The sequence below is a fragment of the Bos taurus genome, chromosome 11 (assembly GCF_002263795.3).
Source record: "Bos taurus isolate L1 Dominette 01449 registration number 42190680 breed Hereford chromosome 11, ARS-UCD2.0, whole genome shotgun sequence".
Classification (NCBI taxonomy): Eukaryota; Metazoa; Chordata; class Mammalia; order Artiodactyla; family Bovidae; genus Bos; species Bos taurus.
In genome coordinates this window covers 4,442,894-4,469,856 of record NC_037338.1, presented here as the reverse complement: position 1 = coordinate 4,469,856, position 26,963 = coordinate 4,442,894, and the positions used below count along the sequence as shown (strand labels likewise).

The window sequence follows — 26,963 nt, the reverse complement described above, 5'->3', positions numbered from 1 at the left end:
AAACAGCACGTTTAAATTCTAATCCAAGATAAGAGGGGGTAAAAATAGAAACAAAAAACTGCAGACTTGGCACAAATTAAAAACAAACCAGGATGGCTGAAATAAGATCATATATATCATTAATCGGGCTTCCCTTGTGGCTCAGATGGTAAAGAATCTGCCTGCAATGCAGGAGACCCATTTTCAATCCCTGGGTCAGGAAGATCCGCTGGAGAAGGGAATGGCTACCCACTCCAGTATTCTTGCCTGGAGAATTCCATGGGTAGAGGCACCTGGTGGGCTACAGTCCATGGGGTTCCAAAGAGTTGAACATAACTGAGCCACTAACACGGATGTATGCTGCTAAGTCGCTTCAGTCGTGTCTGACTCTGTGCGACCCCAGAGACGGCAACCCACCAGGCTCCCCCATCCCTGGGATTCTCCAGGAAAGAACACTGGAGTGGGTTGCCATTTCCTTCTCCGATGCACAAAAGTGAAAAGTCAAATGTGAAGTCGCTCAGTCGTGTCCGACCCTCAGTGATCCCATGGACTGCAGCCTACCAGGCTCCTCCGTCCATGGGATTTTCCAGGCAAGAGTACTGGAGTGGGGTGCCATTGCCTTCTCCGAACACGGATGTATAATCACAAGCAAATTATAAGTAACTCAGAGATATTATCAAATTAATAAAAATTCAATTCTATGAAGTTTATCCAAAGAACTCAAACAAGTACATAGGTTAAAAGTAAAAAAAAGAAAAAAAAAATGAAATTCTCAATAAAACACTAGCAAACCAAATTTAAAAACATATAAAAAGGATCACACACCATGACCAAGTGGGATCTATCCCAGGATTGCAAGTTGGTTCAACACATGAAACCTGATTAATGTAATCCATCATGTATAAATAGGGTAATAAACCAAAACCACATACTCATTGCACAGATGAAGAAATATCATTTTACAAAATGCAACAGCCATTCATTGGAAAAACTGAAAGCCTTCCCCTCCCCCCAAGATCAGAAACAAGACAAGGATGTCCATTTCCCCCCATTCTACCCAACACTGGACAGCAGGATCTAGCCAGAGAACTATAAACCATTTAGACAGGAAAAGAACGGAAAACAAAGAGAAAACTGTCTAGACTTGTAGCCGACATGACCATGTACATAGAAAATACAGAGGAATCCACAATGATTATTTACTTGCTCAGCAGTGTCCAACTCTTTGATACACTATGGACTATATAGCCCGCCAGGCTCCTTGGTCCATGGGATTTTCCAGGCAAGAATACTGGAAGGAATGTCATCCCCTTCTCCAGGAGATCTTCCCCACCCAGGGATCAAATCTGGGTCTCCTGCATTGGCAGGTGGATTCCTTACCGCTGAGCCACCACGGAAATCCACATATACAACAAACATTTAAGCTATTAATAATATAGGAGGTTCAGTAAGAACAACAGACTGACATATAAAAATCAACTGTATTTAAACTGTGCAATAAACAATCTGGAAATGAAATTTAAAAATAATCCCATTTATGACAGCAAAAAAAAGTCTCAATAATTTTTAAAAAGAGTTGCAATTGTTATACACTGAAAACTAAAAAAAAAAAAAAAATCACTGGAAAAAACCTGAAGACCTAAATAAATGGAAATACATTTCATGTTCATGGATTTGAAGGCATAACACTGGCAATACTCCCAAAACCAATCTATAGAAGAAATCCTATCTCAATTGAAATCCCAGCTGCCTTTTCTTTTTTTGGGAGGTGGGGGGACAGCAGTAATTGAGAATCTAACCATAAAATCAGTATAGAAATGCAAGGAACCCAGAATAGCCAAAACCAGCTCCAAAAGGAACAAAGAGAAATCATACTTTCCAAATTCAATACTAAAGCTGTAGTAATCAAAACAGTGAGGACAGACCTGGAGCGATGGAACAGAACTGAGTCCAGAAATGAAGCACTACATGCACAGTCAACTGGTGTGAACAAGGAAAGAGAGAATGACCTTCAAAAAAAAAATAGGGCTCTGACAACTGAATGTCCACATGCAAAGAAGGAACCTGGTTCCCTGTTGCTGCTGTTAAGTTGTTTCAGTCATGTTCAACTCTTTGCAACCCTATGGACTGTAGCCCACCAGGCTTTTCTGTCCATGGGATTTCCCAGGCAAGAATACTGGAGTGGGTTGTCAGTTCCTCCTCCAGGGGATTTTCCCAATCCAGGGATCAAACCCAGGTCTCCTGCATTAAGATTCTTTACTGCTGATTGAAGACAACAGAAAAAAAATTAACCACAGACGGCTCAAAGTTCTAAATGTAAGAACTGAAACTATAAAGCATAGTAAAATTTCATGACCTTAGATTTGGTGATAATTTCTTAGATCTGACACCAAAAGCACAAGCAACTAAAGAAAAAAACAGATAAACCAGAATTCATCAAAATTAGAAACTTTTGTGCTACAAACACCACCAAAAAACTGAAACAACTTCCTATGGGAGAAAAATAAGGATAATGTGCAGAATGAGAGAAAATATTTGCAAACTGTATGTGATAAAGTGGTTTTGCTCAAATATATAAAGAACTCTTATTCCTCAATAATAAAGAACTCAATTTTAAAATGAGCAAAGGATCTGAACAGATAGTTCTCCAAACAAGATATACAAATACAAGTCTAATAAACATAAGATACTCAACACCTTAAGCCATCATGAAGTGCAAACCAAAAGCCACAATAAGATACCACTTCACACCAACTAGAATGGCTATCATCAAAAAGTCAGATGATAATAAGTGTTGACAAAGATGCAGAGAAACTGAAACTCTAATACATTGTTGGTTGGAATATAAAACTGAGCAGCAGCTTTGACAGTTCCTGGAAAACAAGTTAACCTACTCAACAGTTTCTAAAAAAGTTAAATCTAGAGTGACCAAGCAATTTCACTCTTAGGCATATACCCACACGAAAACTTACACACTCATAAGGTATAAGTTTATACTTAAAACTTATAATGGTATTATTCAAAAGAGCCAAAAAGTGGGAAAAACCCCTATCTTCACTAACTGGTGTATGGATGGGTTAATCAAATGTGGCACATTCATACAATGAATTCTGAGGACATGTGATTCTAGACTTAAATTCCAACTACTGCGGTATCATCAATGACATCTACTAGTTTCACCAGAGCTCGGTACCTAAAACCTATGAAAACAAATTTAATTTCATTAAAACAGTACTTATTGTGTTTTTGGAGACTGCTCATATGAAGTTTATGGTGTGAAACAAGTTTCAAAAACAGAAAAACCAAATAATATTTTGTATCTCAATAAAAGTACCTTTCTATCACCAAAGGGAGGTCTGAAAACCAATGATTCTAAAAAAGGACTGCTAGCTGGGTGAAAAGCCGGGATTCCTCTGGAAAACACACACCTGAAATTTTCTATATCATGTCTGAAATGGGAAGAAATGAAACATCAAATCATCATTGCCTTCATGGTAAACAGGCTATGAGACAGGTAGTTATTCAATTAAAGTTAAGGAAGAAAGAAATTTGAGACACTTAACCACAGGTTCTGGAGTCCCATTTGGCTTATCAGTGGAGAGGCTGTAAGCCTCAAGCACATTATTGTGCTGAATCTGTTTCCTCCACTACTTGTTATAGACTAGTTCTTATCTCTTTGTACTTTTCCCTTCCTCCAGATTCTCAAACTAGTTACAGCATACTTCCTGCCTCTAAATTAAGTGTTCTCATTATTAAAATTATGTAAATTTGTGATTACTGCTAGGGCAAGCAATGGCACCCCACTCCAGTACTCTTGCCTGGAAAATCCCATGGACGGAGGAGCCTGGTAGGCTGCAGTCCATGGGGTCGCTAAGAGTCCGACACGACTGAGCGACTTCACTTTCACTTTTCACTTTCATGCACTGGAGAAGGAAATGGCAACCCACTCCAGTGTTCTTGCCTGCAGAATCCCAGAGACCGGGGAGCCTAGTGGGCTGCTGTCTATGGGGTCACACAGAGTCGGACACGACTGAAGCGACTTGCAGCAGCAGCAGCAAGTACTATACTATGTTTATTTCAATATTGTTTAATAACAGTTCAAATCACTTGATTTAAAATTTCTTAACAGTACATATTTAACAAAAAGAAGGAAAGCTACGACAAACCCAAAGAGCATATTAAAAAGCTGAGACATCATCACTTTGCTAACAAGGTCCATATAGTCAAGGCTATGGTTTTTCCAGGAGTCAGGTATGGATGTGAGAGTTGGACCATAAACAAGGCTGAACAGAAAAGTTGATGCTTTAGAATTGTGGTGCTAGAGAAGAGTATAAAGTCGCTTTGACTGCAAGGAAATCGACCCTGAATCACTGGAAGGACTAATGCTTAAGCTCCAATACTTTGGCCACCTGATGCAAAGAGCCGACTCACTGGAAAAGACCGTCATGCTGGGAAACACTGAAGGCCAAAGAAAGGTGAAGAGAGGCTGCGATGGCGGGACAGCATCAGCGACTAACGGGCATGTGTTCCAGCAGACAGTGAAGGGCAGAGGGATCCGGCGCACTGCAGCCCATGGGGTTGAAGTGTCGGACACAACTCAGCCACTGAACAAGTTAGAAAGGGAAGGGAAAAGGAGTCATTTGTGTGTCACTAAAACATTTAAATGCTGTTATGTCAATTTTTTCTCCCTGTTCTTCCCTCTATCACATATTATCACAAACTAAGACGTGAATTGCAACTAAGGCCTCATCCTTCACAAAGCCACTTTTAGTAATAGAGAATTCAGTAAGATGGTCAGATCATCTCAAAAGTAAGTTTTCCTATATTAACGGAAACCAAAACTGCAAGATACCTAGAAATAAACCAAACAAGAAATATCCTAAAGGTGCAAATGAAGAAAATAATAAAATATTACTGATAATTAACCAGAGAAGCATGTCATTACTAACTTGTTTATCACTATATTTCACCACTATATTTGGCACTTAAAAACTTAAACAGACAATGTATTTCTCGAAGGGAATGATTCAATACCATAAAGATAAAAGTGTACCAAATAATCTAAAAACTTACTGGGATTCCTAATTAAAATCAGTCCCAAGAGATTTTTAATAGATCTTGATAAACTCACTTATTACATAAAAAAATAAAATTATGAATGGGTAAACTATCAAGAGCATGAACATGCCCACAAATATCTTAAGTTTTCCTCTGAGTGATACTCAAGCATTCTAAGCACCTGTTGGACAAACATTAATGAAAGTCAAAAAGCTTGGAGAATGTCTCACAAATGTCTAGCTCTTAAGTTTAGGAATCCCTAAATAAACAGTTCTCAAGGTAGTTTCCCCTCAAGACTTATTCAGGGCATCTAAACTAAACCAAGAGGTCACAACTACTTTCCACATAATACTGGGAGGCCTTTTTTCATTCTCATTTCCTCCCAACTGTGAGGTGTTTTCCAGAGGCCACACGGTGTGTGATTTGCTGCAGACTGAATGCACAAGCAGGTAAGAATCAAGTTATCTTCTACTAAACCAGACTGCAGAGGTTTATGAACCATTTAACACCATTACTTACATTAATTTTGAAAGTGATTATTCAGCAATGTTATTTATGTTCATATGTGATGCTTATTGTTTTTATTTTTAAATCAATATATTTAAAGAATCTTTTAGTTTTAATTTGTAATGTGGTATCCATTAATACGATAGAATGATCTCTGTTTGTTTCCAAGGCAAACCATTCAATATCACAGTGATCCAAGTCTATGCCCCAACCAGTAACGCTGAAGAAGCCTAAGTTGAACGGTTCTATGAAGACCTACAAGACCTTTTAGAACTAACACCCAAAAAAGATGTCCTTTTCGTTATAGGGGACTGGAATGCAAAAGTAGGAAGTCAAGAAACACCTGGAGTAACAGGCAAATTTGGCCTTGCAATACGGAATGAAGCAGGGCAAAGACTAATAGAGTTTTGCCAAGAAAATGCACTGGTCATAACAAACACCCTCTTCCAACAACACAAGAGAAGACTCTATACATGGATATCACAGATGGTCAACACCGAAATCATACTGATTATATTCTTTGCAGCCAAAGATGGAGAAGCTCTATACAGTCAACAAAAATAAGACCAGGAGCTGACTGTGGCTCAGATCATGAACTCCTTATTACCAAATTCAGACTTAAATTGAAGAAAGTAGGGAAAACCACTAGACCATTCAGGTATGAACTAACTCAAATCCCTTATGATTATACAGTGGAAGTGAGAAATAGATTTAAGGGCCTAGATCTGATAGATAGGGTGCCTGATGAACTATGGAATGAGGTTCGTGACATTGTACAGGAGACAGGGATCAAGACCATCCCCATGGAAAAGAAATGCAAAAAAGCAAAATGGCTGTCTGGGGAGGCCTTACAAATAGCTGTGAAAAGAAGAGAAGCGAAAAGCAAAGGAGAAAAGGAAAGATACAAACACCTGAATGCAGAGTTCCAAAGAATAGCAAGAAGAGATAAGAAAGCCTTCTTCAGCGATCAATGCAAAGAAATAGAGGAAAACAACAGAACGGGAAAGACTAGGGATCTCTTCAAGAAAATCAGAGATACCAAAGGAACATTTCATGCAAAGATGGGCTCGATAAAGGACAGAAATGGTATGGACCTAACAGAAGCAGAAGATATTAAGAAGAGATGGCAAGAATACACAGAAGAACTGTACAAAAAAGATCTTCACGACCCAGATAATCACGATGGTGTGATCACTGACCTAGAGCCAGACATCCTGGAATGTGAAGTCAAGTGGGCCTTAGAAAGCATCACTACGAATAAAGCTTTTGGAGGTGATGGAATTCCAGTTGAGCTATTCCAAATCCTGAAAGATGGTGCTGTGAAAGTGCTACACTCAATATGCCAGCAAATCTGGAAAACTCGGCAGTGGCCACAGGACTGGAAAAGGTCAGTTTTCATTCCAATCCCAAAGAAAGGCAATGCCAAAGAATGCTCAAACTACCGCACAACTGCACTCATCTCACACGCTAGTAAAGTAATGCTCAAAATTCTCCAAGCCAGGCTTCAGCAATATGTGAACCGTGAACTTCCTGATGTTCAATCTGGTTTTAGAAAAGGCAGAGGAAGCAGAGATCAAATTGCCAACATCTGCTGGATCATGGAAAAAGCAAGAGAGTTCCAGAAAAACATCTATTTCTGCTTTATTGACTATGCCAAAGCCTTTGACTGTATGAATCACAATAAAGTGTGGAAAATTCTGAAAGAGATGGGAATACCAGACCACCTGACCTGCCTCTTGAGAAACCTGTACGCAAGTCAGGAAGCAACAGTTAGAACTGGACATGGAACAACAGACTGGTTCCAAATAGGAAAAGGAGTTCGTCAAGGCTGTATATTGTCACCCTGTTTATTTAACTTATATGCAGAGTACGTCATGAGAAACGCTGGACTGGAGGAAACACAAGCTGGAATCAAGATTGCCGGGAGAAATATCAATAACCTCAGATATGCAGATGACACCACCCTTATGGCAGAAAGTGAAGAGGAACTAAAAAGCCTCTTGATGGAAGTGAAAGTGGAGAGTGAAAAAGTTGGCTTAAAGCTCAACATTCAGAAAACAAAGATCATAGCATCTGGTCCCATCACTTCATGGGAAATAGATAGGGAAACAGTGGAAACAGTGTCAGACTTTATCTTTCTGGGCTCCAAAATCATTGCAGATGGCGACTGCAGCCATGAAATTAAAAGACGCTTACTCTCTGGAAGGAAAGTTATGACCAACCTAGATAGCATATTCAAAAGCAGAGACATTACTTTGCCAACAAAGATTCATCTAGTCAAGGCTATGGTTTTTCCTGTGGTCATGTATGGATGTGAGAGTTGGACTGTGAAGAAGGCTGAGTGCCAAAGAATTGATGTTTTGAACTGTGGTGTTGGAGAACACTCCTGAGAGTCCCTTGGACTGCAAGGAGATCCAACCAGTCCATTTTGAAGGAGATCAGCCCTGGGATTTCTTTGGAAGGAATGATGCTAAAGCTGAAACTCCAGTACTTTGGCCACCTCATGGGAAGAGTTGACTAATTGGAAAAGACTCTGATGCTGGGAGGGATTGGGGGCAAGAGGAGAAGGGGACGACAGAGGATGAGATGGCTGGATGGCATCACTGACTCGATGGACGTGAGTCTGGGTGAACTCCGGGAGTTGGTGATGGACAGGGAGGCCTGGCATGCTGCGATTCATGGGGTAGCAAAGAGTCGGACACGACTGAGCGACTATCTGATCTGATCTGATCCATTAATATGGGCTTCCCAGGTGGCTCGGTGGTAAAGAATCTGCCTGCCAATGCAAGAGATGCAGGCTTGATCCCTGGGTAGTAAAGATCCTGGAGGAGGAAATGGCAACCTATTCCAGTATTCTTGTCCACTGGAAAATCCCATGGACAGAGGGGCCTGGCAGGCTACAGCCCATAAGGTCACAAAGCGTTGGACATGACTGAGTGACTTAACACACACACAGACATTGACTGATATAACCCACATAAAGAAAAGCCTTTTGGGTTCCCTAGTAATTTAAGAGTATAAGGAGGTCCTAGGACCAGAAAGTTTGAGAACTGCTTTTCTAACTTAACCAGACACTCCGGTCCTCAGTTAAACAATGCTTTGCCCAATGTATAGACCAAGTGCCAGACTGGAATAAACTTGGAAAGTAATGTCCAACTAGCTGGTAAGCAACATCAAAAATGCCTACATAAGCTCCTCAGGGATCACCACTATAGAAGGCTGAAGAGGTTACTAGCAGCTCACAAGTTTGTCATCTGCTTTTTTACCCATTTATGACAAATTAGGACATCTTCCCTTCCTTTCAGGTATCAATCACCTGAAGTATCAGAGCAGGAACAAGGTAAGCCAAGGGATCGGTCAGATTATACATCTTTTTTTCTTTTTTGATCTAACGTATGCAAATAATTTATTCTTAATTCAAACATGACGCAAATGAGGACTACCTGACACATTTGCCACCTGGACTACTTCCTCTGGGAAGCTCTGGAGTACCTGCTATGCTCACACAGGTCCCTTAAGCGAATCACCATGTTCCTATCTCAGGGGAGGGACCTGAGACCCTGTGATCATACCTGAGTAAGGTGAATGTGTGGAACCAAGACGAAAGTCTAGAACATAGACAGTTGTCGATGAGACAGCCAGAACTCCCCTAAAGGCAGGAATCTTTCCAGGAATGACAGAGGCATTATATGTCATTAAAAGCAAAGAGCTACTATACTAGTTCACCTGCTTATTTAACTTGCATGCAGAGTACATAATGCAAGACGCCAGGCTGGATGAATCACAAGCTGGAATCAAGATTGCCAGGAGAAATATCAACAACCTTGAGACTTGCAGATGATACCACTACAGAAAATGAAGAGGAACTAGAGAGCCTCTTAATAGGGTGAGAGGAGTGTGAAAAAGCTGGCTTAAAACTCAACATTCAAAACACGAAGATCATGGCATCCAGTCCCATCACTTCATGGCACATACATATGGGAAAAGTGAAAACAGTGACAAAGACTTTTATTTTCTTGGGTTCCAAAATCACTGTGGACGATGACTGCAGCCACAAAATTAAAAGACGCTTATTTTTGGAAGAAAAGCTTTGACAAACCTAGACAGCCTATTAAAAAGCAGAGACATTACTTTGCCAACAAAGGTCCATCTAGTCAAAGCTATGGTTTTTCCAGTACTCATGTATGGCTGTGAGAGTTGGACCATAAAGAAGGCTGAGTCAAAGAATTGATGCGTTCGAACGGTGGTGCTGGAAGAGTCCCTTGAACTGCAAGAAGATCAAACCAGTCAATCCTAAAGGAAATCAACCCCGAATATTCATTGGAAGGACTGATCCTGAAGCTGAAGCTCCAATACTTGGCCATCTGATGTGAAGAGCCAATTCACTGGAAAAGACCCTGATGCTGGGAAAGATTGAAAGCAGGAGAAGAAGGCAACAGAGGATGAGATGGCTGAATGGCATCACTGACTCAATGGAAGTGAATTTTCGCAAACATCAGGCAATGGTGGAGGACAGGGAAGGCTGGCACGTTGCAGTTCATGGGGTCGAAAAAAGCTAGACACGACTTAGTGACTGAACAACAGTAACTAACTCACCACCAGCGAAAAGTCAGAACTGAAGATGCCCCAGAACCGCACTCAATCCTGAAGTGAAGTGAAAGTCACTCAGTCATGTCCAAGTCTTTGCAACCCCATGGACTAGACAGTCCATGGAATTCTCCAGGCCAGAATACTGGAGTGGGTAGCCTGTCCCTTCTCCAGGGGATCTTCCCAATCCAGGTATTGAACCCAGGTCTCCCACATTGCAGGCGGATTCTTTACCAGCTGAGCCACAAGGGAAGCCCACTCAATCCTGAAACAACTCCTAATTTCTGAATGACATCCCCATTTTTATGTCTGACTGTGAGATAAGTGAAATAATGATCTTTCTTCCCTCTACAGCCTTTGTGATGGAATGGAAATGTATTAATCTTTCTAGATAAGTCAACAGAACACATTCCTTAAAACCTGAAAAATACAACTACCACACTTGGGGGATTTAAAAAAAAGGATTAAAATGATGAACTGGAGGTTAACTGTGAAAAATTAGATAATCAGGATCATTTTTTTCCTCTGCATATACTAATAAAAGAACATCCATCGTGCTGTGTAAACGGAAACAGTAGGGCACTGCTAGAGCACGCAAGGTGCTGTGCACGGCCGGACCACACAAACCGACGACCAGAAAGGTTCCATGTGTTTTGTGTTAGTCGCTCAGTCATGTCCAATTCTTTGTGACCCCATGGACTATAGCCTGCCAGGCTCCTCTGTCCATGGGATTCTCCAGGCAAGAATTCTGGAGTGGGTTGCCATTCCCTTCTCCAGAGGATCTTCCCAACCCAGAGATCGAAAGTGGGTCTCCTGCATTGCAGGCAGATTCTTTACCATCTGAGCCACGAGGCAAGCCCAGGAAGAAACGAAAATACTGGCCATGTATTTTGTCTGTATGATCTGTGAAAACTGACTCTTATCCCAGTCAACTGAAAAAGGAAACTTGCTTAACACCTATCAAAATCTCACTCAGAATTTCATAAGCTAAAACAAAATTCTAGAACTCTATGTTTAAACAAACGTCAGTCACTGATAGAACATGCTGCTACTGCTAAGTCGCTTCAGTCGTGTCCGACTCTGTGTGACCCCACAGATGGCAGCCCACCAGGCTCCCCCGTCCCTGGGATTCTCCAGGCAAGAATACTGGAGTGGGTTGCCATTTCCTTCTCCAATGCATGAAAGTGAAAAGTGAAAGTGAAGTCGCTCCGTCATGTCCAACTCCTAGCGACCCCATGGACTGCAGCCCACCAGGCTCCTCCGTCCATGGGATTTTCCAGGCAAGAGTACTGGAGTGGGGTGCCGTTGCCTTCTCCATAACATAACATACGTAATCCAAATAAGATCCCTCAGATTAGCTGTGTACGTGTATGTATGTGTATGTGAGCACTATGCGCTCTCAGTCGTGTCCAACTCTTTTGTGACCACATGGACTGTAGCCCACCAGGCTCCTCTGTCGACGGAATTTTCCAGGCTAGAATACTGGAGTGGGCTGCCATTTCCTTCTCCTGGGGATCTTCCCAACCCAGGGATTGAACCCACATCTCCTGTGTCTCCCATACTGGCAGGTGGATTCTTTACCACCTGGAAGCCCTCAGATTAGATAGTAAAATCTAATTTTAAATGAACACTGAGTGGCTAAAAATTTAAAATAACAATATAAGGATTAAAATAGTCACGTATTTTATGTTCTTTCCAGTAACTGAAAAGTGGCCCAATGCCTTAACTTGATAGCTAATAAGCAGGTGCTCATTTCTTACCCAGTTCTTTCTGAGCAGAAACATGTCTGGCTTAAGACAACTGGGAAGGGAAGGGGAGGTGGGAGGAATCCACAAATCATTAAAAAACAAAGAAACTTGATATTGGCTTATAAGAAAATGTGTTTTTCACTGACATTGCCACCATTTTTCCTTCAACATGAGCCAAAAAATAAAGGCTGCAGATTTAGTCTGAGGGGAAAAAAATCCAATAGCCTTCTTTCTATCCTATCAAACCAATCATTTAACAGGTTCCAATGTTTGCAATTTAAACTTTATGTCATCCATAAACAATGTTATGAATCAGTAACACTTTTCTCTAAAAAAATGCACACACAATAAATATTTCTCTTCTCAATAGCTTTTTTCTAATGCAAAAGAGCTTGAAAAGTAAAAAAATTAAGATAATACATACATATTTTTTAATCCAAATAATAGAGTTCTGTAGTCCTGATTCAAACAAACCAATTGTGTAAAGAAAAAAAAGATATCTTATAAGGATCAGTGAAATTAGAAAACCGACAACTGTATTTAAGAAATCATTGCTAGTATTCCTTGGGTTTAATGACATTGTGTTTGTGCTTTATGTTGTGTTTCTGTGGTTTTTTTCCCCTCAGGTATTCACCTTTCAGATACACTTAAAGGATTTACACATGAAACGATTTTCAGAGTTGCTTTAAAATATCCAGCAGGTAGACGAAACAGGACCAGTCACGTGACAACAATGGCTGAAGCTGGGTAACTGGTACAGGAAGCTTTATTACACTCATCTCTCCATTTCTTGTGTAAGGCTGACGAAAAAAAAGTATCTCAGGCACCAAAACATCCTGTCAAAAGCATAGAAATTTTTGCCCCACTAAATCACCCCAGAATTCTGCTTATTTTTTCCTATTTATCTGGTTACTCTTCAAACCAACTAACTTCCTCCAATAGACCTCCAACTGAAATACAAGACACTTAGTGTCTTTTTTAACTCCATTCAACAGCTAGGTGAGGGCCAGGTCAGGGAACGACCCAGGATTCCAAATCACAACTAGTAATTTTATTCAAACTTCAAGAGCAAATATCCATTTTGAGTCAAAATGAACTAACACAGGGTGCTGTTTTTGTCTTCCGAATTTCTCTTACTACGCCCAGTATTTGAACTAAGTTTGGTGAGTAGTTTACAAAGATGAAAAATAACATATGTTGTTCACTCCCAGGAAGTAAGCCCTTTCCATGAAGAGGGGTAAAGAACTCCACCGAATATGACACCCAGGGATGTTACAATAATCTCGGGGTACTCAACTCTACATACACCCTTAAGCTCCCTCGCCCCCAAAGCCTTTTTAAGTGGTTAGAAAAGAGCGACCCTGGTTGGTTTGTTTCATCTCCTCCTTTCTTAGGGGAGGTGCTAGCGAGTAAAGAAATAACCAAAAGGCCGGAAGGAGGAACGCGAAAAGCATGGAGTCTGGACAATCAGCCCGTAAGTAATTGAAAGCTGAACCAAATTAACTGAAGTTAAGACAGAGCAACCTGCTACGCTCCTCGCGTTGTCTCTAACGTGCCTGAGAGGCTCCGAGGGTGAGAACACCTGGCTGGAGGCTCGTCGCATTCCAAACCCTTCTCTCTCCAAGAATTCATAGGCACCCAGACATAAAAAAGAATTCTTCCAGACCTCCGCCAAGAGCAGCGCCGCAACAACTCCCACCCGCCCGTGCCACGGTGGCCAAGTGGCCCCCGGCTCCGTGAGGCCGCCCGAGCCCTGCCCCAAGGGACCGCGAACCCCAAAAAGACTCCCGGCTCCTAAGCCAGAGACCTTCTCCCGAGCCGGGCGAGGGGACGGAGTCTAGGCTGGGAACCCGCTCGCCGCCGAGGCCCTCCTCGCCTGCCCGGAACTGGGGTCTCGGGCCCGCGCTGCCCACTCTAGGTCCCGGCCTGGGCCTCGCGGGGCCGCTCTCGAGCCTCGACCCGGGTCCGCCCCGCGCCCGAGGGACCCGCGCGACCCCCTGAGCCGCGCCGGCCGCCGCCGTGAGGACCCCGCCACTAATACCTGTCTTCGTTCTTGTTTTTCTGCTTCTTCCCCATCGTGTGTCAGCGGCGCTCGCAGCCCCAGCCCCTCTACTTGGTCTCTCACAGACCCGCTGTCCCTCGGCTGACTTCGGTCTCCGCTCGGCTCCGTGCCCCTCGCGCTGCCTCCTCTCGCACCCGGCTCTCCACAGACCCGCGCACTGGGACAGGGCACATATGGTGTGAGCTCCGAGTGCGCAAGCGCATCGCCCCGCCGCCTCGGCGTGGGGACGCAGGGCGCGGCTCATCGAGAGCTGCGCCGCGGGTAGAGCGTCTCTAGTTACCCCGCCCGTCAGGCGGAAACCGGAGCGCCCCCTTCCGGCACGCGTCCGCGGCGCTCCGAGGTCCGCGGGGTTTCAAGATTCTAGAACCCCGAGGTGGACAATGAGGTTGGAAATTTCCCCCGTCGGGTCTCTCCCTGCTGGGGGACGCAGAGTTGGGGAATTGGATCTCAGTTCAAAAGTAGACTTTGGGCTTCCCTTCCACCTTTAACCTCTGTCCCTTTGTACTCAGCTGCGTGAAGTTCAATAAAGAAGGATAGTGAACCACTGGTGAGCCGTCTGGGTGTTCCAAAGGGAGACAGAAATCCACAATATTGAGCCTCGTAGTCATGTCCATGAATTACCAAAACAAATAAACAGAAACCATTAAAAAAGACACACCCATTATTTCTCCTAAACAGATCATGATCTTTACATTCAAACCGAGAACAAGCTCTAAAAACTTATGTCATACTAGGGTTGTAAAAGTGTTTTATATCCGGATCTGGACAACGACTCTATGTGTTAACTATGTAAAAACTTACACGTAAGTTATACTTTGTTTTTTAAAGGGGGGAATTGTTCAATAAACCGAATGGAAACAAAATTGGAGTGCCACTCCAGAGCAGAATCATTGCTATTTCCTTTCTGATGTAACATGTGTCAGAGCCTAAGAACGTCAACTCCAGGCTGGGCACTAAGAAACTACAATCCCCAGCGTACTTCGCTCCCCCGCCCTCTGGGCTGTTTACTCGGAGGTTCACACGCCAGAGTTCAGAGAGCTGGAGCAGAGGAAAGGTGGAGAAGGGCGCACGCGCAGAAGCGCTCGCCGCGCGCACTTCCCTCCCCCCTCCCCCGCACTACCTCCACTTCCTGGGACGTTGCAGTTGCTACCGCGTGAGATCCGCGGCCAATGAGGAGGCGGAAGTGACGGTCGCTTCGCAGCTACCCGCAGCTGCTTGGAGGCTGAAGCCAGAGAGGATTGCTCTTCTGGAGAAGCTGGTTCTTCGTATCTCAGGTATCGCGGAGAGCTCAGGTGAGGCAGAGAGTGGCGTGAAAAAACCGGCCATGCATCCTGGTGCTAACGGACGCCCGCCTGCTCCGCATCCTGCCTAGGCGGGGGAGGGGCGCGGCTCGGGCTCCGGAGTCCCCGCCACGGAGGAGGCTTTGGCGCATGCGCCGGGGAGGCTTTGAAGCTGGGGCCACCTCGCTTCTGCCCTCGTCTGTCCCTGGGGGCGCGGGGAGAAGCGAGGGTACTTTTGGGAAGCGGCTGGCGTGCGGTTAACGGCGAGGCCCCCTGGTTGTTTTGGCGGGTGCACACAGGGGAGTCGCGGAAATGGTTAGGTAACTTGAGGACACATCCCTGCCCACCATTCAGTTGAACTGAAAAAAGAATCAGAAGCTTGTGATTTGGAGAATGAAGTTATCTCTGCACGATCTCCTTTCCCCCTTTCTGAAGGCGATGCCCAGCACAACCTGCCGCCCAGAACAGCTCTTGTTAATCGCTTCTCCTCCCAGTTATCCCAGAATTAAATTCTGAGCTCAGCCTGTAAAACTCCAGGGACAAGCAACCGCTACGCCCCTTGTAAAGAATAAGGTCTGACCAGCAAGTCCGTGTTTAACAGATACTACTTCTCTGTCTCATCTGCCCCGATCCAGTTTTTCTTGAGAAGTAGGGAGTGTGAAATTCATTTTCTGTACTTGAAATACAGCTCCTTTAAAATTTTATCGCATGTGAGGAACTTACATTTTGGTTTTTAAAACCCAGAAATACTTTAAACATAACCATAATTTGAACAATAGCTAGACACATGCTACTTCAACCGTTGACAAATATTTTTTGCGCACCTGCAGTGTTCCCAACACTGCTAGCTCCAGGAATACAAAGAGAAAATCCAGTATGCTTTTCGACTGCTTTTCATGTGGGGGGAAAAAATGGAATCAGAGGCGAATTTTGCAGGAAGACTATTTCAATTCAGTTCAACAGTTAATAGAGGGTCTGGTGGGCCAGTCTGTGTGTCAGAAGCTGGGCAAATGAGCTCACAAATTTCAGATTTTTAAAAAGTGCTTCAGTAGTAGTTGAAAACATAGTTGAGATCAACAGTCTCCTGCTTTGACAAATTATAAATTTCTGCGGTAATAACCCAGGAGTACACATAAAATTCATCTAATTGTTGCTGGTAAAAAATAATTTCTTTTAAAATACTCAGTTGAAATAGATAACCAACAAAGACATACTGTATAGCACAGAGAACTCTATTCAGTAATCTATAATCACTTAAATGGGTAAAGAATTTGGAAAAGGTAATTGAGTATGTATAAATTAATCACTTTGCTGTATATCTAAAACTTAACACATTGTAAATCAACTGTATGCCAATATAAAATAAAAATGTTAAATAAATAGACTATGTCATTGAGATCTGAATTAGAGTCTATTTTTAAACTCCTATCTTGCATAGATCAATATGCTTTTTATATTTGGAGTGTTACGTTGTTTGACATCAAAGTTACGAGCACTGGGTGTCACCAAATCAATACTAGTATCAATCTTTGTGGGCTCATAGACTTTATTAGTTACTAAGAGAACAGAATTGGAAACTAGAGCTTAGGGAACACCAGGCAGAGTTCTTTACACAAGTTGTAATGAGCTGTCTTCAGAGTTAAGATCATTTAGGCAGAGATGAAAAATAATGTCTTTTGCTCAAATGTGCTCTATCTTGAAGCAAAATTTGGTGTGTACACATATGTGTAAAACCTTGCTACAGTTAAACTTCATCATGTCTGCAGTCATTTCTGCTTTGCTTCCCTTTTCCTTTGGTAAAGAATACTGTCAGTATACAACGCTAGGGTTAGTTTCAACTGCTTGTTTCTTTCTGGTCTGGCGACGGTCTTAAGGGTTTGTCTTTGTTTTAGAATAGTAAGCAGAGTCAAAAGCACTCTAACCTTTGGTCTGAATTATTTTTGACTAGTGTGACTTCCCCGGTGGTAAAGAACCCACCTGCCAGTGCAGGAGACATAAGAGACAAGGGTTTGATCCCTGGGTGGGGAAGATCCCCTGGAGGAGGACATGGCAACCCACTGCAGTGTATTCCTGCCTGGAGGATCCCATGGACAGAGGAGCCTGGCGGGCTACAGTCCATAGGGTCGCAACAAGTCAGACACAACTGAAGCAACTTAACACACGAGTGACTATAACCTGTTGAAAATTAAATTTTAAAACATTTAAGTAAAAATTCTTAACATGACATGGTTGGTTGCCAGCAGAACACTTTGTGAACTCCAAATTATATATTTGCTAGCATTTTGGGAACTAAAAGTTTGCTGTCTTATTTTTTTCTCCAACTTTGTAAACCTTCTCTCCAGCATCAAGGCTGAACCGTACCATTTAGAAGAATGGAAGCGAACGCATCTGTTGACATGTTTTCAAAAGTCCTGGAGAATCAGTTGCTTCAAACTACCAAACTAGTGGAAGAACATTTGGATTCGGAAATTCAGAAACTAGATCAGATGGATGAGGATGAATTAGAACGCCTCAAAGAAAAGAGACTCGAGGCTCTGAAGAAAGCTCAACAGCAGAAACAAGTAACCTCTCTGCCCTGCTTTCTGAAATTGCTCTCACAGTATGCTTCTAACCACTTCTATATACATGTGCCTAAAGTTCTCAGTCTTTAGGGTTGTTTGACCTCAAAAGTACCTAATGCCATTAAAAATTCTCCCTGGGGGAAAAGATAGTTTTTAAAGACACAGTCCGAGTTAGCCTGATCAGTGTTAATTCACAGTCAAGTACAAGAAACACCTGGTCCAGGATAATTTTCTGAGCTCAAATTTGTGTAGTTGAGAGTATGAATGAGGAAGAACACTGGGAGAAGTAAGGGTCCGCAGGTTCCCTTTCAGGCAGAGTTATAAGAAAGCCTGTCATGATTTGTCTGTGCTCAAAGCAAGCGTGTCATTAAGGAGTTTAAACTCTTTATGGAAGCTTTACCAAAGAAATAAGGTAAAAATACCAGGGCCCCCAGTAGCTCAGCATAAGCCAACATGAAACAGATAGCAAAACTAGTGATGCAGTCTGGGCTCCTGCCCCCTTCTAGTGCGTTCAGAGGATGAGAACGTCTAGAAGTCCTCATATGAGACAGTCAAAAGCAGGCAGAAATGTTCACTGTGGAACAGGGAAATCATGTGATATTTGAAGGGCTGACCTGAAAGATTAGAACTTCTCTCATCTGAGGTCCAGGCTGACCAAAGTTCAGGATATATTGCAGTCGGTGAGAGAAGACTTTTCTGAGAACTAGAGAATACATGTATTAATGCTTTCAGGCACATGTGATGTGCCAGCCGCTCTGTTATTTTCACGTTGTCTTGTCACAGTAGCTCAGTGAGATAGTTGTTTTATAATCTCCACATTACAAATGAGGAATGTGAGACTCAGAAAGGTTATGAGAATCACAGCCTAATGAGTGGTGGAGCAGTGATCCAAGTCCTTCTGTCTGCAAGTGCAGTCCTCCTTTTTATTAAAACCTAGTCTTGAGAAGGGCTTCCCTAATGGCTCACATGGTAGAGAATCTGCCCACAATGTAGGAGACCCAGGCTCGATCCCTGGGGTTGGGAAGATACCCTGGAGGAGGGTATGGCAATCCACTCGAGTATACTTGCCTGTAAAATTCCATGGACAGTTGAGCCTGGCAGACTGCATACAGTCCATGGGGCACAAAGAGTCGGACACAACAGCAACTAATACAGCCAGTAAGACAAAGAAATAGAGGGGAAAAAAAAGATTAAATGACAGTAGAAATCTTGAGAAAGGAAACAAGTTTCCACTTGAGGCAGTCAGCTTCCTGCCACGGGAAAGGTACAAGAGACTGAAATACCTGTCCAACATGGATGATAAAGGTCGAGATAGTGATTTGGAGAATTGGATTAGCTGGACTTGTGGGTCCCTTTTTCTGGATACCACGTGAGAAAACACCTTTTTCTTCACTGGATACTCTCCATGGGTGGCCAGGCTAGAAGAGTGCTGTCTCTGAGGTGGTCGTCCAAAGTACACAGGGCTCCTCAGCTTCAGAGCCATAGTACCCGCCCCCTCCCCAAGCATCAGTTTGCTTTATCTCACAGCTGTTCTTTTTTAAAGCTTCGTAGTAACTTGGATCAGATTCTTTTGATTTTAGTAGTTTAAGTGCAAAGAAATTAAATAGATGTTTACATTCTCAATCTTTATAGTCTAAATTTTTATTTTGAAAGTTCTAAGAAAACGTGTGTTTCAAGTTACCAAGACAGATAATTACAAGCCATGCTGTGGAGATGGTCGTGCGCACAGACTATTTCTGCATTGACACTAGAAAGATAGGAAAGTACATCACCGAAAGGAATTCAGTTCTAAGATAAAGTCAACTTAATTACAAAATAATACAGTGATTTGGATATAAGATATAAAGTGACATTGAAAGAGATTTCAAATGTGTGATATTTCTCCTTTCTTCAAATTAGGAATGGCTTTCAAAAGGACATGGGGAATACAGAGAAATCCCTAGTGAGAGAGACTTTTTTCAAGAAGTCAAGGAGAGTAAAAAAGTGGTTTGCCATTTCTACAGAGACTCCACATTCAGGTAACTTTGTTTCCCCTCAGTGACTGTTTTTAAATATGAAGAGATTGTTGAATAGATACCCTGACTTAATAGAGAAATTAAGAAAAATGTGAAAGGAACTAATTCCTAAGTTGTCCCTTTGTACTGGAAGTCTGTATATTAAAATTAAGCAGTCATCAAAGATTAACTTAAAAACCAGTGACATAAAAAAGTATAAATTATTGGATTTCAGTATTTTCATAGAAGTGGCTATTTTCTGAATGATATTTTCGCTAGCTAACTTTAAAAACATCTGAGCAATGAGCACTTAAATTTTTTTTTTTTTAATATCAATTCCAAGAATTCTGCTTTTGTCCCTACTATTACAATACAGCCACAGTGTTGGAAATGGGGCCAACACCTGAACACCAAGTTTGAATTCAGTCACTTCTCAACTGGCAATTCACAGGGAGACGGTGGCTTGACAAGGCCTTTCTCCAGAAGCAGAGTTGGGACTTCAGGTTTGGCTGGAAGGTGGAGAAAGTGATTTCTCTTAGACAAGCCCAGGTCTGCCAACCTCTCTTTGGAGGCTGATCCCTCAGAGTAAAAATAGCCCCAGAAGAGGTTATATCTTAAACCAGATGGCTGAAGCCTGTTTTTTTCCCCTAGCTCCAAAGTTTGAATAGTTGGCAACATCAGATGATGTGATAACAGACCTAGAATTGTATGAAAGCAATTTGCTGATGCTGAGTAGCTCCTGCGGAAACTCACACTTCAACCCAGAATCTCCATTGTTCACTGTGGCCCCAGCCCTGCCCTCTTCTCTCATCTCCATAGTCTGCCTGGCCCTTGTCTTTGCCTCCTTACCCAAAAACATGGTTATTAGTGGCCGGGATTTATTAACTAACAGAATACAAATGAAAGAAAATAAAGTCAAGGTTGAATGAATTGATATAGACGGGTAGATATTACAGTTTTAGCATGTGGTAATGCTAGACACTTCAGGCGGTGTAAGATCCTGGAACATTCACAATCTCCCTTTGAGGTAAGTACTTTATAATCCCCATGTTTTTTTGTGTGTGGACACCAAGACTTGGAGAAATTAAGTGACCTGCCTGATGGCACTCAGTTGCTAAATGATGAAAGCAGATTTGAGCCCAGCTTAATGCTATTTTAACTACATCATGACTGCTCACTCACTCATGATTTAAATCATAAGGGTTTAAATTGGATTTAAAATTCAATTAAAAAATGGGTTAATTGGCCAATGGGACATACTTATTTAAAATAGATTCTATATTATTCCAGTAAAACCGTGGAGTTGATTTATGTAGAAATCCTCAAGAATGTATTTCTCCAAATGATCTGTCACTTCTTTGGAGCTTCATTCAGAAACCACTTATTCTGACAATTTTCATTATTAATAAAATTCCATTGCTTCACTGCATGAGTGATATATAAAAAGAATCACTCAGATGATGAGGCATCAAGGTTATAAGAAACTCAGTGGACCTGAACTTAACTCAGGAAAAACTACCAAGAAGTACCCCAAAAACCTGCTGGTAAAATCAGCTGTGGTTTTGGTGTCTTAATCATTGAAAGCAGAGTAGTTATCAAACTTCACTGAGCATGGAAATCACTTGCATGTTTCTCAGCCCAAGTCCCAGAGAATTTTGATTCCTCTGTATGTTTTAAAAGTTGATTGTACTAATCACCTCTGGGTAAGAACAACTGCTCACAGAAGTTTTCATAGTTATCTCTCAGATACACTAAAGGGTTGGCCAGTTTAAAGTAGAATTTAAAGAAAATACCACTTTTCCTTTTCAGGTGGCTCAATAAAAATACTGCTGGTATTTTGCACTTCTTTAGAACCATAATGACCATGTATTTGTAGCCCTTAACCTTGATAGACTTCCACTAACAGAATTTGTACGGTTGGAAAGGTTCCTTCTCGGTGACATACTCAGTCTTTCTCAGTGACTTCCAAAGAGAACACCACCTGTACATTTCTAATTCTGGGAGGTGTATTCTGAGCTCTGTCAAGTTCAGATTTGCCTCTTTCTATGAAATGCCAGGAAACATGCATAAGGAAAATGACTATTTTTTATTCTTGGCCATGAACATGACAGCTTTGTGAGCCACTTAAGCCATATGTTGAATACTTTGTTCTCATTAAGGCAGATCCAACCTTCTAGACTACAGTATCATAAGAGGTAGAAAAAGAGGTACCTAACCTATGAAATGGAAATAAGGTTATCTGATAGATACATAGGTTGACTGGCAGATTATGAGATTCAGGAAAAGTAAAAACTTAGATGTGCCTTAATATTTACTTTGATAAAGAAATTGTCATTTTTAGCTTTTGGTTTTCTATGTGTTGTTATTTACAGGTGTAAAATACTAGACAGACATTTGGTGATATTGTCCAAGAAACATCTTGAGACCAAATTTTTGAAACTGAATGTGGAAAAAGCACCTTTCCTTTGTGAGAGACTGCGTATCAAAGTCATTCCCACACTAGCACTGGTGAAAGATGGAAAAACACAGGATTTTGTTGTTGGATTTTCTGACCTAGGAAATACAGACGACTTCACCACAGAAACCCTGGAGTGGAGGCTGGGCTGTTCTGATATTCTTAATTACAGGTAACATTCAGCAAACCGTCAGTTTATTTTAACTCCCATATTCAGTTGAAGTTTTTAGATAATTTTTATGTTAATATTTATTTTATGGAAATAAATATTTCCATAAGCTTTATCTTGCAGCTGGAGATGAAGAAAAACTGCCACAAAGGAAAAGCGTATCTCTTAAAGTGTACCTTAGTGTGATCTTACAGCAAAGTCAGAGCTCCAGATAAAGTTGGTCTTGGGTTTTAGAGTCCACCTAACTCTAAAAGTTTTCAAACAGATCCTATGAAATCTAATTCGGTATTCATCTGGAAACCCAGGATGACACTCTAGAAGAATTGACTCCTTCCGGCTTGAACCCAGATTACTCAAATTGATAATGACTTATTTTCAAACATTATATTTTTAATGTAGTTATTCCTGTATCACTTGTCAACTCTGATAAACTATATAACATCTCATTTCTATGTTTAGCTTAAATTACATAACTATAAAGAGCAGTCTCAGTAGAAAATGATCTAAAATCCAACTTCTGTTTTCCACTCATCTCTTTGTTCACTTCTCCAGACAGTTTAATTTCACAGATTAGAGCACATCTTATGTATCTGTTTTTTATTTGCAAAAATAATTGGTTAAATTTTCCAGTTATTCCAGTCAGAGTACCTTTCAATAAGTAAAAAATTCCCTCATCTTTTTATTTTCCTTCCTCCTTTTTCTCTGAATCTCTCCTACATGTGTATAAGTCATTCCTATATTGTAGAAATTGATTTTGAAGTTCCAGGTTTTGTTTTCTTAAGTAAAAGGTTAATATTAAATCGTGATTTCCAATTTTAAATAAGTTGGAAACTAGTGCAGAGAATTCTCATATATCATTCACCCATATCCTTCAATTTTCAGTATTTTATATTTGCTTTATCATTCTGTTTTGGGTATATATAAACTTTTTTCAGAACCATCTGACTGGATATTGTAGACGTCCCTTTACTCCTAAATATTTCTGTTTGCATTTTCTAAGAACAGGGACATTCTTATACATCCACAGTAAAATTAGTAAAACACAAAATACATAGTTTGCAGACCTTATTCAAGTCCATCACTGTCCCAGTAATATCCTCCATACTGAAGAAATGAGTCACAAGTACTTACTGTGAATTTCTAGTTTCCTTTAACTTGTAGCAACTTGTTGCCCTTGTTTTCCAATAGGTTAACAGTTTTGATGAGTACAACTGGTTATTTCATAGAGCATCTCCCAGTTTGGGTTCATCTAATGTTTCACAATTAGATTCAGGTTTTGCATATTTTCCACAGGTGTAATATGGAAGTGATGTGTTCTTCGTTCTCAGTGTACCATATCCGGAGACATAGGGTGGTTTGTCTCATTGCTGGCAGTATTATCTGAGCACTGGCTAACCAGTTGTCTACCAACCTAACTGGTAATTTAAGGAAGACCTCTTCCAGACCCCACATTAGTTTACTTTTTCATTTCTTTGTATTAGAATGGGCTATGGATTATTTTATTCAATGGGATATATTATTGAGTATTACTGTTATTATTTACTTTGAAGCTCAGGTTACCTCACGTTTGCCCAGTGAGAGCCTTGCATTCTGGCTTCTGTGTGTTCTTGACACATCCCCATAATCCTTTGAGCACTTTCGTTTTGGTGCAGGTAAGATCTTTTAGGGGGACCTGTGTTGTACTCTCCATAGGAATTGACTTTATCTCCAAGAAGCCATGATTCCCTTCAGCGGCAAATGATATTTCAAAACCAAGATCTTATTTTTCAGGTATCATGAAAAGCATTCTATACTAATTCAGGGTTAATGATAATGAGTTCCATGAGTTTGTTGTCTATAGTGGTCTAAACATTAAAAGATGTTAAATAGGATCAAACTGGTCGTAACAGGCTATCGAAAATAGAGCACGATTTTCCTGTGTCATTCTCAGAGGGATAGGAATCTAATACAGATTCAGCATACCCAAAACATGACAATAACTGATTTCCTTCTATGGTTTTCAGTCAGAGATTTTGTTGGTACATTCCATGAAATGCTAATCAGTAATTAACGATAAGAAAATAAAATGCTAGTCAAAAGCATTTAGTAGTACAAAGTAAGGTTTAAAACTGTTAATTATCAACTATTAACAATCAGTGTTAGTTTTCAGTACCTCTTCCTCAACATCAGCATTATAAAGAAATTTTACTCTAGTCCATGTGTTAGAGTGAGGATAGATTTTTGTGTAGTTTAGAATACTAGCTGTACTAAATCATAGAGAATTAAGCGCTTTTCTTATTTGTTTCTTTTTAGTGGAAATTTAATGGAGCCACCATTTCAGAGCCAAAAGAAATTTGGAACAAACTTCACAAAGCTGGAAAAGAAAACTATTCGGGGAAAGAAATATGATTCAGACTCTGATGATGATTAGAAATGAGTTACAATTCTTTGTAAATCGTCTTTTTATTTCTCCTTACTTCACACTTAGATGTGTTTTCTAAACTCTTGATTTCCGTGTGTTCATCTGCTGATGGCCACACTCCCGAGTTTTATGCAGAGGCGTCGTGGTGGAACCATCTTTAGTATTATATGTGGGGCTTGTGTTTGATTAGAGGAAACCTTCTGAGTTCCAAAAGTATCTGAGGAGAGTCTGGATTCTCTATTTTTGAGATTGGTTTTATCACAATGATTCTTACGTTTTTATACCATTCACAATTGTGTTTTTAATCTACTGGATTGAAAATAGAAATTCAGCACACTATTCCAGGACTAATTCTTATGCAGCACTATTTACTTTATAAAGAGGTCAAGTAACATTTACTGGTGTAACAGATAGCACTTGTAAATGAATTAGAAACACTCTTCACTTCTGGAAATATATTTAAGTAATTATTAAAGAACTGTTTATTTATTCTGTAAGATGCGTGGTGTTGTTGAATCAACTGATGGCATCAGAAAGCTTTTTCAGATTGTGACCATACTGCCTTATTTAAAAGGTCCTGATTGCTTATATTTTAAGACGTGCATTAAACAGTCAAGAAGCACTTTGGGAATGGCAGCATGATCTACAGACCCATCAGTGAGACAGTCATAACTGGTAAATATTTTTCTAAAAATGAAAAGTCTCTGGAAATTGTCATAAGAGCATACAGCAAACAAAAACACTTATTCAAGAAAATACTCAGTCTTGGGAAGAACAGTGAGTCTCTCTGGTACTTGAACCATGATCCTGCTAAAACTCACACAAGAAACAGACAACCTGAATAGGCCTCTTTTATATAATCAACAGCTACTACCTTTCTAAAACAGAAAGCACCAGACCCACGTGGGTTCACTGGTGGATTCTAGTGAACATTAATGAAGAGGTTTTATTAATTCTCTACAGTCCTTTTCAAAAGCAGAATGAGTTGTCTCATTCCTAACTCATGAGACCAGCTATACTCTAATACTAAGAACAAAGACATTACAGGAAAACTACAGACCAGTATCTGTCTTGAACAGAAGCAAAAATCCTTAAAATATTAGCAGATCAGTCCAACAGTATATAAAAAACAACCAGGCACCACAACCAAGTGAGATTTATCCCAGGTATGCAAAGCTGTTTCGATACTTGAAAAATCAATGTAATCACAGTCTAAAAAAATTAGAATCACATAACGTTATCAGTAGAAAAAGCATTTGACAAAATCCAATACCATTCATGATTAAAAACTCAGTAAACAATAGAAGGGAATGTACTCAACTTGATTTTTTTTAAATATCTACAAAAACCTACAAGTAGTATCAAACATAATGGAAGAAGTTTGAATTTCCCATTAAGCTCACACGCAAGGCAAAATGTCTTTCCCAGCTCACCCCTGCTTTTCAGTATCATACTGGAAGTCTTAGCTAATACAAAAGGAAAAAAAAATATATGTGCAGATTGAAAAGGAAGAATTAAACTTGTGTTAGCTTGTAGATGACATGATCATGTATTAATAGAAAGTCCAGCAGAATTTACAAAAACAAGCAAACAACCCTCCTGGAACTAATGAAAGATACAACAAAGTTGTAGAATACAAGGTTAATGTACAAAAGTCTACTGTGTTCCTATACCAGCAGCAATGAACAACTGAAATTTGAAATTAAAAGATGCTACCATTTACATTAGCATTAAATGAAATGGACATAAGATGTGTAAGACTTGAGGGAAAACAACACAGATGAAAGATATTAAGGAATAAATGAATGGAGATACAGTCCATGTTCAGGGATAGGGTGACTCAGTATTTAAGATGTCAGTTATTACATTCAACTTGATTCACACGTTCATAAATTTAATTCATAGATTCAGCACAATCCCAGTCAAAATCCCTGAAACTTATTTTATGGATACTGACAAACTAATTCTCAAGTTTATATGAAAAAGAAAAAGGCTCAGAACAGCCAACACAGTATGGAAGGAGAACAGCAAAGTTGGAAGACCGACATTACCCAACCTTAAGACTTTAACGATAAAAGATCATATCGTTTTATCATACCTTTTAAAAAGCACTTTTTTAAACGAGCGCTAATTAGAAACACATCTGGAACTTTGGAGGAAAA

At 40.7% G+C, this 26,963-nt stretch overlaps 2 protein-coding genes across 5 annotated transcripts in view; one reads left to right on the top strand and one right to left on the bottom strand.

Moving 5' to 3' along the window:
* EIF5B (eukaryotic translation initiation factor 5B) overlaps window positions 1-14,121 on the bottom strand; it is a 77,198-nt gene extending 63,077 nt beyond the window's left edge. For both annotated transcript variants that reach the window (XM_003586607.6, XM_024999309.2), the window contains exon 1: window positions 13,921-14,121. In XM_003586607.6, the coding sequence (XP_003586655.2) occupies window positions 13,921-13,955 (35 nt within the window). In that variant the 5' untranslated portion in view covers window positions 13,956-14,121. The remainder of the gene's footprint in view (window positions 1-13,920) is intronic.
* A 994-nt stretch (window positions 14,122-15,115) lies between these two features.
* On the top strand, window positions 15,116-25,298 carry TXNDC9 (thioredoxin domain containing 9). 3 transcript variants are annotated; one of them, NM_001076149.1, is given in 5 exon segments: window positions 15,116-15,233; window positions 17,564-17,782; window positions 19,682-19,800; window positions 22,149-22,403; window positions 24,693-25,298. In NM_001076149.1, coding segments are annotated over 4 exon segments (681 nt in total). In that variant the 5' UTR covers window positions 15,116-15,233; window positions 17,564-17,593; the 3' UTR covers window positions 24,811-25,298.
* The last annotated feature ends 1,665 nt before the right edge of the window (window positions 25,299-26,963 follow it).